Below are 13035 nucleotides of genomic sequence, written 5' to 3' on the forward strand. Positions count from 1 at the left end.
TACACCTGGGGGGCAACAACCTCATTGCCATGGGGAGGAGGTCACTCTTACAAGCCATCAAAGCTGACTTGGGTGAAATCAGTAAATACATGGAGCAATGTGAGCTCTGGTGATCTGAGATAATTCAACGCAGAGTGTGGCAGGGGGCTAAGTCAGAGGAGGCCGTTGAACATTCCCAGAAGAGGGTTAATAGTTCAATGCGTAAGTTCACAGATCAGAGGAGTCTGGGTTTCATCTGACATGAGATGATTCAAGCTAAGGTGAAAGGATACTTTGATAATGATGGGGTTCATTTATCACCAGTATGGATGGATCTATTTCTTCTAGATTTGCAGGAGGTTCTAGAGATGAGAGGTTGCAGGTAAACCCATAGCTGTTTTGGTGGGGGGCTCTGGCGGTGACGGAGGCCACCTCCAGAGCTGTGGCGGAGTTACAGGGCGATCTGGAAGCAAATGGGTACAGAAGGGTACCTCTGCAGGGCACAATAGGGGTGCCAGAGCCAAATCCCAGGAGCCTCATGGGAGGTTCCTGGAAAACCGCGTTGGCGTCCAGTTAGTCCTTCGGGCAGTTGTGGGCCTGAACAACTGGGGGCTTGCCTTGCTACACTCCGCCCTAAAAGGGGCATGAGTAATTAGGGACCAATGTGTCACGTGATCCGGAAAGAGGATCATCCCATAAGGTGTAGCACTGATTGGGTTCTCCCCAGAGCTGCTTGGCTCATCAGGCGGGCAGGCAGCACAGTTGGTTACAGCTGACTGCCCTTGGATCGCCCGTAAGATAACCCACCATATTGCATACTGTTGTATGGAATAAACCTGCAGCAAAATTTACTCAAACAAAAGTTGTGTTGTGTATTTATTTATTTAGCATGCATGCTATGTGTTTGTGTGGGCGGAGAGTGTTGCCAATGGTGGCACTATGCCTCTGCAGCGATAACTGTGCATTCTCTCTCATCTCCTAATGGTCGTACGTAATGAGGCAGGGCACGCACCAAACTGGAGGCACAGGCAGCGGCGCAGCAAAAAATCATAATCGCCGCTCATGGCTGAATAAAAAGCTACCTTCAGCCTCATCACTTCTTGTTGGCAAATGAACACACTGGGTAATTGTGGTCACGTGACGCCATGTCACGTGATGTCGCCGCGGCCGGCCCAGTATTAGTGAGTCTCAGCAGCCAGCAGTAGTAAACAGATGAGTCACCAGGCCCACACTACCCACTGCCATGAGTGAACTTCAGTCAACTGTACCAGGCAGAGCATTGTATAGTGTGCAGTCAGTGCAGGACACACTGCTTGCTTGAGTGCTTTTAAAATTTGGCGCTTCCTCTAGCGTGTCCGCGCCTGTGGTGTGAGGAGGCGCTATAAATGCGCGACTCATGTATTTTAGAGCAGCGATGCAGACCATCACACTAAAATGCGTTAGTCTAATGCATGATGCGTGGTACTTGGCAGGGCTCGGTGGATGTATACAATGTGCAATGGCTTTGTGCAGTCACTCAAAGAGAAGGATGCTAAAAAGTGAAATGAGCTGACCCATTGCAACAATACTGTAGGTTGTGATGGATGTAAGTAAAATGTGAATGGCAATTTAACAGACCAATGAATGAAGCCCACGAATCATGAGCCCCTCTTTGTATGATTGTTTTTGTAAAAACAATAATCTGGCCAGACAGCTAACGCTGTCTCTAACGTCAGACATAAAAAAATACTTGACCATGATCTGCACAGAGAAAAGGCAGCAGTCTTTCAGAGTGTCTAGAACAATGGTTCTTAACCTGTGGTCGGGGACCTCCCATCCCCCTGCCTTCTCAGGAGGTCTGCAAATGCTTAGAAAATCAAGTAATATTAACATATTAAAGTGAATATAAATAAAGAAGCAAAAATGTACAATTAAACATTTAAAATGTTCTTTAAATGTAAAGGAATTTGAAACTCTAGGAATTTTTTTTATTATTATCCTCAGATTGATTCACGGGAGAAGTGCATTAAACAGAATATTTTATGGCCTCAATTGAATTTAGAAAAGCTCCAACCTTCATATTAAAATTTTGATTTTTTAAATATTTGTTTGCAGATTAAATAAAATGCGTCATCATTTGTATGATGAATGCCTGATTTTGTATTTGTTGTGCATTGTTTTGTGGTTCAAATCATCAAAACATACTCAGGCCAGATTCCAGTACTAACTCCGTAAGGGTACCCGGATTCCAATAATGATTCACTGGGGGTCCTTGGGTTCCAGTAATGATTAAGTGGGGGTTCCTTACAAATCAAAATGTTAAGAAACACTGGCCTGGAGTATATCTGTTTTCCACCTTCGTAATGAGAATGGTATATTCTAGAAAAGTGACTGGAAGCAATGTAAAGACATGCTGCCAGTTCGCACCTGTACTGAGTGACTAAGGCCCTTATTACTACTACGGCGGTCCATAGGACAGCCGTAGTTGAGGTGGCAGTCCGACCACCGCCATCACTGCGGGCCCACCTGCAGTATTTTGACTGAGATGGTTGGGCCACCGCATCTGCCAGTATCCAGGATCCTGTGGCAGTGGTGCATCGATCATAGGCAAAGTAATATGCTGGCTGAGCCGCTGTGGCACGTCAAAATATTATGAGCTACCGCAATGCCTCCATTTCCATGGTAGGTGGGCAGTGGGGCAACTAAGGGGGCCCTAACAGGGTCCCCTGCTGCCTCCACACCTAAGGGTCCATGCAAGGGGGCACATGTTGTGCCCCCCTGAAATTGCACCTCCGTTTCTGCATGGTATGGCATGCACGACATGGTGCATGCTATGCAGTGCAGGAATGGAGCTGCAGCAGTGTCACGGCGGTGCTCCATTTTAAGGCTCTCCTATGAACCTTAGACAGACTCCGCTGTGACACCGCCACTGCTTTGCCCGCCCGACCCGGGTTACATTTGTAATCTGGTGGGCAGGTGCACCACAGCTTTGGTAGTCCTACAGCAGACAGCGCGTTGGCGCCTCCAGTGCAGGACTGCCAAAGTCGTTTTAAGGCCCTAAATGTCTGAATGTGTCCAGGAGCTTCTAACATATATTTACAACTGTATTAGGAAGCAAGCAGGAAATAAAACGGGAAGAGAAAGCAGTGGAAGAACTGTCCATTCTATTTTCCACCACTAGCACATTTACCTCTTTGAAAACGTAGCAAATATTACTCAGCAGAACTTAAAAAGTAGTAAACTACTACCACTTAATTTTGAATGATAAATGTAAATAGCAATGGAAATAGGGGACTTGGATTTTAGTACTGCTTGCCCACATTTCGGGACTGCGCAACCTCAAACAAAACTTCATTGTGCGTTAAATCCCATATCTAGGAAAATGCAACACTATATAAAACATGCACAGCATAACACCTGGGAATTTACATCCATGAATAGATAGACATTTAAACAACAAAGCTATCTGTTTTTTTAGGGTGGAACATTTTGATGTGTTAAGAACTATTGTTTCACTCGAAACAGGCCTGCTGAAAACATTCATTGATGTTAAGTGGTGTTCTTCCATTGTAACTTCAAAGGTTTAATTTCCTGATTGCCATTAAACAGCAGTAATTTAAAGCTGGCTGAGTCTTTTCATCCGTATTACGTGTCAAAGGATTATATCTAAACAGCTTGAACAAAAGATAGGCAGGTTCCATAATTAGCATTAGCAGCTGAAGAAAGCAGTATGACAGTTTATATTTACCGCCAAGGCTTCTGGCTGTTGTTTCAGCAACATTCAGATCCCTGCCGAGTATTGCCAAGCGATAACCCTTCAGTGCCAGCAACTGCGCAACAGCTTTTCCAATACCTCTGGATCCTCCAAATACAGCACAAATTTTAGCCATCTTGACAAAAGTTAAATTCTAAACAGGACAAAGACACAAGTGGGGATTGTTACGATTACGCTTTTTGCTTTAGTTTATCAGCATATCTGAACAGTTCATGATACTTTCCTTCAATCGGCCCAATTCACCATGTAGGGTCTTGGGGTTCCCCCACTCAAGGATGAAATCTACCAGAAATACGTTGATGAAAGTGAGCATTAGACTGCGGATAAGTTCCTTGAGATGGTGAATTAGATGCATTCATGTGGTGTTGGAAGGAGATACAAGCATTTGCAATGCAATAGGTCTTGCATTTATGCGAGTTTAAGCTATTGGCTTGTAAATGACAATGCCTTTTATTTCTGTTTTAAAAACGAAAACAAAAATAAAAGGCATTGGTAATTGCAATGTCAATAGTTCAGACTCGCGTAAATGCAAGACCTATTGCATTGCAAATGCTTGTTTTATATTGCAATACCGAAAGCACTGTACTGCAGTCTCAAAGCACTATCTCAAAAACATTCTGCAAAACAAACATCAAGACAGAGCCTTAGGGTGCACAATATTGCTTTGTAGGATATTTTTGGACATCACATTTATACCCAAGTCAGTTCAGTGAGAAACGTCTTGGGAAAGTAAAAAAAAAAACACAACGAGCACAATGTTAACAGATGCAAATTCTTATGCACTGTCCCAAATGGGCATCTTTAAGGACTGTGATTAATAATGCAGCTTCAAAACGAAGGCAACATTATTTGTTTCCCGGACATCTGCCAGATAAGTGAAGACAATGGCATGTTCTGCCAGGCATGTAGTAACTCGGTGGGGTGAAGAAGTGTTAGATCTCAGATGAGGTGGGGAGGTAAGATGATGTCAAAGCGATGCCGCCCTGTGCGCCGCTTCTCGCTCCCAAGGCAAAACGCCATGGGAGTGATCATTTCAAAAGAGGTGGGCCATGCATCCACCTTTAGCCATTTGCGTGCTTTCAAAAGCCAAACCAATGCGTGGAAGGAGTCAGACCCACACAGAGTAGCTACAAGAAGCCTCACAGAGCAGCGCATGTGCGCTGCTAGGCGCAACCTAACAAACAAGCATTTACAATGCAATGGTCTCGGCATTGGTAAAGTTAGAGCTATTGGCATTGCTCATGACATTATTTTTGTTTATGTTTTTGTTTTTAAAACATTTAAAGAAACGGCATTGTCATGAGCAATAGCTCTAACTTTACCAATGCCGAGACCATTGCATTGTAATGCTTGTTGTTAAGCCCTGACAGCGAACACCGACAGATGCAAAGTGTAGCCCACATAAGATCTATGCAGGCGGGCAACTAGAGCCAAATTTCGGGGGGGGGGGGGTGCGGGTGAGGGCTGAAAAAGATTTCGGGGTGAGGGGGGGGCTACGTCTTCCAGCCATAGGCAGAGTGGCTGTAAAAAGGGGCAGCCTTCGAGCCGAGACCTAAAAAGCCTGCCGAAGTCAAGCACCTGTCTGTGTCTGCCCTGCCTCGACTGCTGAAATTGAGAGCCTGTCGTGCAGGTTTTTAACACAGATCCCAGAACAGCAGTCCTGCCTCATCAAAGCTGCTGCAGGAACGAGTTCACCAAACACAACCACCAGCGTCGCCCAGTAAGTAAAGTGGGCCTTAGCCATGAGACAGTTAAACGACTGCATGCCCAGATATATATCCACCGCTAAAACACTGGACTTTTGCCCATTTGGCAAGAACTGTTGAGTTCATCCAAGCGTTAGCCAGTAGGGAAATGCAGAGTAGAATGCACGTGTACGTGTACGATGCAACATAGTCATTAAGAGAACTCAAGAACAGGGAAGAGAGAGCTGTCGCAGAGGAGTTTGCAAAGAAGTTTGTTACCGTTCAGCTAAAATTTTACTGCACGCAATTCTGTGCAGCTGCGTAGGATTGGATGAGGTGCCGAAAATGCTCCAATCTTGTGTCACTTTACAGATTAAGAGTCTTTTCCACTCTCAGACGACTGCCAGTATACATTCAGGCGTGGGATTGGCTGTCATGTGATTCGGAAGTAGCGCATCGGTGGACGAATTTTTATTCCCGTGGAGCGCAAAGTGAGCAAGTCGAAATATAATGTCAACACTTCTGTTTAGGGGGCGATCCTCATCTCGGACTGCATAACTTGAGGTTTACGTAGCACCCCAAGAAATTCAGCTGATGGAGGAGGAAGCGCCCTCACTGCGGGTCACAAGGAGCACCCCAAAGCCCCTTGCTGATGGGAAGATCAGCAATTCGAGGCCCACAACTCGAAGTAAGAATAGCGCCCTTCAACCACCATGCTTGCTCAGACCAACAAGCACACCACTGCCTTTCTCCGAGGCAATGTATGCAGCCCAAATGGAATGTCCCTTTCTCATCGCGCATTTCCATATGTAATGGCGATTCACTGCTCTGGGTAAAAGCAGCTGGTTCTGGTAATCCTTCCACCACTTTCCAAAAGTGCCAGAGGCAGACCGTCTCGCTGAGCCATTCTTGGTTATTCAGCGAGTCCGATAAATTTTTACAATAATTCTTCCATCAGCCAGATTATTCTTAAATGCATGGTGACAAAAGCTCAGATAACATTCTTGCGCTTCTCTTGTTAAGCCATGGCATTATTTTGTGCGCTTCTTGAGCTATGCAGGGTGTGAGCATCTTGAAGAGCAGATGATTCAAAAGTTGGTCACACTCTGCTCGTCACACCAGCAAGTTGCCCCAAGGAACTGTGGTAGATGTAGTGGCGACGGCGAGTACGCCTATGCCACGATGTATGTAGAAAAGTATGTGTTGCATTAGCCATCCCTGGACACGTGTTTCGAGGTAGTTGCCTCTCGTCAGCAGGGAGCAGGTCAGTGTAAAGGGGTGCCGCGTGGACTGCCAAAATGTAATTAAAACAGGTGAAGTACCTCTCATGGCGCGCAGGTGCAGGTCCAAGGCTCGTCAGCCCGTTGGCTCAAGGGAGCCGTAATAAATGATTCAAAAGTTGGTCGCACTCTGCTCGTCACACCAGCAAGTTGCCCCAAGGAACTGTGGTAGATGTAGTGGCGACGGCGAGTACGCCTATGCCACGATGTATGTAGAAAAGTATGTGTTGCATTAGCCATCCCTGGACACGTGTTTCGAGGTAGTTGCCTCTCGTCAGCAGGGAGCAGGTCAGTGTAAAGGGGTGCCGCGTGGACTGCCAAAATGTAATTAAAACAGGTGAAGTACCTCTCATGGCGCGCAGGTGCAGGTCCAAGGCTCGTCAGCCCGTTGGCTCAAGGGAGCCGTAATAAATGATTCAAAAGTTGGTCGCACTCTGCTCGTCACACCAGCAAGTTGCCCCAAGGAACTGTGGTAGATGTAGTGGCGACGGCGAGTACGCCTATGCCACGATGTATGTAGAAAAGTATGTGTTGCATTAGCCATCCCTGGACACGTGTTGAGGTAGTTGCCTCTCGTCAGCAGGGAGCAGGTCAGTGTAAAGGGGTGCCGCGTGGACTGCCAAAATGTAATTAAAACAGGTGAAGTACCTCTCATGGCGCGCAGGTGCAGGTCCAAGGCTCGTCAGCCCGTTGGCTCAAGGGAGCCGTAATAAATGATTCAAAAGTTGGTCGCACTCTGCTCGTCACACCAGCAAGTTGCCCCAAGGAACTGTGGTAGATGTAGTGGCGACGGCGAGTACGCCTATGCCACGATGTATGTAGAAAAGTATGTGTTGCATTAGCCATCCCTGGACACGTGTTTCGAGGTAGTTGCCTCTCGTCAGCAGGGAGCAGGTCAGTGTAAAGGGGTGCCGCGTGGACTGCCAAAATGTAATTAAAACAGGTGAAGTACCTCTCATGGCGCGCAGGTGCAGGTCCAAGGCTCGTCAGCCCGTTGGCTCAAGGGAGCCGTAATAAATGATTCAAAAGTTGGTCGCACTCTGCTCGTCACACCAGCAAGTTGCCCCAAGGAACTGACGAGCAGTGTGCGACCAACCTTTGCTTAATTTATTACGGCTCCCTTGAGCCAACGGGCTGACGAGCCTTGGATCTGCACCTGCGTGCCATGAGAGGTACTTGACCTGTTTTTTTTTTTTTTTATTTGTGAAATTTTTTATTTTTCTTCATTACAACAATAGATTATGAGCATTACCCATATCACAAGTCTTAAATACTAACTTATACAGTAAATCTGACCGATCAAAGTGTACACATTTATAGAAATCAGCTATGATTAAAATACTCGACATCAAAGTACAGGCAACAACCTACCCCTCTCCCTAGCTATTCCTTCTTTGTCTCTCTTTCCATTTACATATTGGCTCCCAGATTCTTTTCCCCAAACGTCTTCCACTCCTCCCCTTTCGTGCAAAAATTTTTTCCTCTATATTATATGCATATAGGGTATTTGCCAGCCAACATTGCATTTTCGGAGAACTTTTATCTAGCCATGCCCTAGCTATTGTTAGTCTATAGACAGCCATTGCTACAAAAAGCTACAAAAAGGAAATCAGCATATTGAGCCTGCTCGTCATCACTTACTCCTAACATAATCCAAACTGGTGTAAGGGATATCTCAATATCCAGTGAGTTTGCTAAAAACCCCTCAATTTCCCTAATCAGAGTTCTTAGTTGTGGACATGTAGCAAAAATGTGTACGCTATCTACTTCCAGCTCATTACATCTAGGACAATTGATTCCTTGATTTCCTCCCCATTTTGCGATCTTTGCAGGAGTAAAGTACAAAGAGTATAATGTTTTATAATGCTGCGACTGCAGCGGGGCAGCACATAGTATCGTAGATCCAAGATTCAATGAATCATAAAAAAGCCTATTATCAATACCCAGTTTATCTTCCCATTTTTTACTAAATTTGACTAGATCGTCCTGCTTGTCTTTCACCAATGCTGCATAAAAGGACTTGATGGTGCAATCCCCCGACAGTTTTATTTTCTCCATTATTTCCACTTTATTAAAACCTGCCGGGCCCCCCACTTTATTATCAAGGAAACTTCTAACCTGTAGATATTTGAAAAATCCCCTATTATCTAAGCCATATTTTACTCTCAGCTCTGAAAATTGCATAAGGCCATCTTGTGTATACAAATCTCCAATTTGCATAACCCCCTTTAATGCCCACTCTGCCATAGTATAATCTCCAAAAATTTCCTTAGGGAGCGACCTGTTGTTACTTAATGAGACATATCTATTATACCTCCCAAGTTTTACCCTCTTCAAGAATGCATTCCACGTCGTCACTGCCGCTTTAACAGTTTTAAACTTGGTCCTCTTGAAATAGCTATAATCAATGCACTTCAGAAAGCAATTCTCAGCATTTACCCCTAAAGCGAGAGCATACACATCTGTAGACATTTTCTGCATTCTAACATCATCAGAGCTTCCACCGATAAGACCTTGAATATATTGCAGTACAGAGGCCATATAATATAAGCGAAAATCTGGTGCCCCCCATCCCCCTCTTTCTCTAGGGAGCGTCATGTACCTATAAGCTCTCCGGGTTTTACCTTGGGCCCATATAAACCTGTTACAGATAGACTCTATGCGATTAAACCAGCTAGCTTCAATCAACAATGGGACAGCCCTGAATACATACAGAAATTTGGGTAAGATCATCATTTTGATAGTGTTTGTAGAACCAACCAGTGACAGATGTAAATTGTTCATTCTTTCTAGGTCTTTTTTCATTTGAGTTATCAAGGGATCCATGTTTTTTTCCACAATTTTGCTTACTTCTGCCGTCATTTGCACCCCTAGATAAGTTGCCGTGTTTACCACTCTTACATCATTACACATTACCCACTGATTCTTGACTATCTGTGTTTTAGTTGTATTCAACCTATAACCAGAGAACTGACCAAACTTCTCAGCTTCTGATTCAATTGCCCTGATGGCGGCTACAGGGTCTGGAGTCAGGATGGCAACGTCGTCCGCGTAGGCTAGTGATTTAAGTCTGCACCCATTTAGTACTAGTGGAGGTATTTGTTGATTCATTTCCAATTTACGAATATAGGGATCAAGATACAGAGCAAACAATAGGGGAGAAGAGGGACACCCCTGCCTTGTTCCTCTCTGGATGTTAACTGCAGCTGAATAACCTCTATTGACTCTTATCTTGGCCGTCGGTGCTATGTATAACGTCTGCAGAGCCTTTGTGAACCCTGGTCCTATACCATGCCACCTTAGAGCATCCCATAGATACCCCCATGAGACCCTATCAAAGGCCTTTTCAGCGTCAAGACACACCGTTGCCATTGGGTCCTCCAAGATGTCTGCAACATCAAGTGCCGTTATTACCTGCCTGGTATGGTGGGTTGTGCCTTTCCCTGGAATAAATCCATGCTGAGAGGGTGTAACTAACGATTCAATTATCTTGGATAGTCTTTTTGCCAACATTTTTGAAAACACCTTGACATCGGCATTCATTAAGGTAATGGGTCGATAGGAGCCTGGGACATCTGGCGGTTTACCTTTTTTTGGAATAACAATGATGTCTGCACCACCCCAGGAACATGGAACAGTTTCACCCAGTTGCGCTGACACCATTATATTGAACATGTCTGCTAGCAAAAAGGTCTGAAAGACCTTATAAAATTCAACTGGGATCTGGTCCGGGCCAGCAGCCTTCCCCGATGGGAGTTCCCTCAGCGCTTCAACAAATTCTTCCACCTTGAATTTCTCTTCCAGCTCTAATTTGTCTGCCTCCTCCAACTTTGATGGCTCAATATCCCTCAAATAAGCCCTCATGTCCTCCTCACTTCCCCGCCCATCTGCCCGATACAATTCCGTGTAAAACTGCCTAAAAACCTCTCTAATCTGTTCTGCACCCTTAACTTTAATTCCTTGATCATTTTGGATCTCCTTAATATTAGCCATACCATCTCTTTGTCTAGCTCGCACCGCTAATATATGACCCACTCTTTCGCTAAGCTCATACGCCTTTTCTTTATTGGCTAAATACTTCTCCACCGTTTTTTTTGCCATCTCTTCCATGGCCATTGCTTTAAGAGCGACTAATTTTAGCGATATCTGCTCAACTGATGCATGCATATGTATAGCCGTCATGAGTTCCTCCTCTGCCTCTCTAATTAATTCATTATTTCTTTCTATTTCCTCCCTTTCTCTTCTTTGAGTTCTAATAACATAGCTAAGGGTCTCACCTCGTATTCCAGCTTTAAAAGCGTCCCAGACACTCCCTGGTGACGCAGTACCTCTATTAATTACCCAGAACTCCTTAATCCATTCAGCCATTCTTTCCCTAAATTGATGATCCTGCAGGAGTGCTCTGTCAAATGTCCATTGCGTCGGCTCCTTATTTCTCCTTTGCCCAATGTTTACCTCTAACACTAACGGGCTATGATCTGATATGATCCTTGGTTCTCTTGCTATCTTTGCACCATCTATCAGCCCTCTTGTAATTAAAAAATAATCCAGCCTGACTAAGATCTGATGGGGCGCTGAAAAGAAAGTACTCCCATCGAGATTCGGGTGGCAGTGTACCCAAGGATCCTCAAGAGAGTTATTCCTTGCTAAATCTGCTAGAGCCCTATATGTTCTTTTTTTCCTCCCCGCATACTTCCCGTTAGGGTCCAAAAAGCTACTATCTAAATCATGAATGTTCAGATCGCCGCATAATATAACAGGCTCAGGCCACTGAGCAAGTTCTGCATCTAAGAATTGAGGAACATCTGGATCATCTCCAGTAGAGCCATAGACTGACACAAGCGTGAAGGTTTCCCCCCTAAACAATAATTCTACTATAACCCATCTTCCCCATTTATCCTCCAGCTTTCTTTTAACTATTGCATCCTGTTTCCTGCCCATTATCGCCACTCCTCTTGTCTTGGTGTTCTGATTAGTTTTTGCAAGTACATCAAAACCTAGTTGCTCAAGTAAATAAACCTTAGTGCCCTCGATGTGTGTTTCCTGAAGGCACACTAAGTCCGGTTTAAAAGTTTTTAGCAGTGACGCAGCTTTTAACCTCTTATTAATCTCATTGAGTCCGCAAATGTTTATTGATACTATTCTACACGACATTTAAATTCATAAACTTCCCTGTTCCGCTTTCCCAATTTAACCAGCAAAATTTAGTAATTATCTTTATACTTTGAGCTTTCCAGAACACTTTCTCCCCTCCTTTGGTTTGTTTGTGTACCTTGATCCCTGCATCTTTTTTTAAGTCTTTTTTACCCCTTTCTTCTACACCAAGAATGTGCCCAAAACCAACATGTGTGTCTCCCCCCCCCTCCCCCCTCTCCCCTCCCCCCCCCTTACCCCCCACCCCTTGAGACCCCCCCCCCCTGCTGACGAGAGGCAACTACCTCGAAACACGTGTCCAGGGATGGCTAATGCAACACATACTTTTCTACATACATCGTGGCATAGGCGTACTCGCCGTCGCCACTACATCTACCACAGTTCCTTGGGGCAACTTGCTGGTGTGACGAGCAGAGTGCGACCAACTTTTGAATCATTTATTACGGCTCCCTTGAGCCAACGGGCTGACGAGCCTTGGACCTGCACCTGCGCGCCATGAGAGGTACTTGACCTGTTTTAATTACATTTTGGCAGTCCACGCGGCACCCCTTTACACTGACCTGCTCCCTGCTGACGAGAGGCAACTACCTCGAAACACGTGTCCAGGGATGGCTAACGCAACACATACTGTTCTTTATACATCGTGGCATAGGCGTACCCGCCGTCGCCACTACATCTACCACAGTCCTTTGGGGCAACTTGCTGGTGTGACGAGCAGTGTGCGACCAACCTTTGCTTAATCTTGAAGAGCAGCCCCGGCTCTACCTCTCCCCCAATGGCCGCTCTATGACTTAGAATGAGAAACCGGAAGAATCGTATCCAAGCCTCTTGTCACCATGCATTTAAGAATAATCAGGCTGACGGAAGAAATGTTGCAAACATGTATTAGACTAGCAGAGTACCGAAGAATGACTCAGCGAGCTGGTCTCCATTTGACCGTTTTGGAAAGTTAGATAAGGGATTAGCAGAAAGGAGCTGCATTTACCCGTTTGGGATTTCTGAGAGCCAAGGAGATACAGCGGCCCCAGCTCTACCCTGCCCCCTCCTCCAAAGGCCTCGCCCGCACAGCCTGAGAGGCCACAACGGAGGAGCAGAGCGGCCTCTAGCAACTGTCTGGGACAGGAAAGCAATGCAAAGTTGAATTGTAAACTCCACGTCTGCCACAGAAAATAAATGCATTTAA

At 45.3% G+C, this 13035-nt stretch overlaps 1 protein-coding gene across 13 annotated transcripts in view; it reads right to left on the reverse strand.

Annotated features, from left to right (window-relative positions):
* The window catches only part of CBR4 (carbonyl reductase 4), a 276454-nt gene that overhangs the window by 215745 nt on the left and 47674 nt on the right, over positions 1-13035 (reverse strand). For all 13 annotated transcript variants that reach the window (XM_085641799.1, XM_085641802.1, XM_085641801.1 and 10 more), the window contains one exon: positions 3707-3866. In XM_085641799.1, the coding sequence (XP_085497925.1) occupies positions 3707-3848 (142 nt within the window). In that variant the 5' untranslated portion in view covers positions 3849-3866. The remainder of the gene's footprint in view (positions 1-3706; positions 3867-13035) is intronic.

Source organism: Triturus cristatus, chromosome 2_2, assembly GCF_964204655.1.
Source record: "Triturus cristatus chromosome 2_2, aTriCri1.1, whole genome shotgun sequence".
Lineage (NCBI taxonomy): Eukaryota > Metazoa > Chordata > Amphibia > Caudata > Salamandridae > Triturus > Triturus cristatus.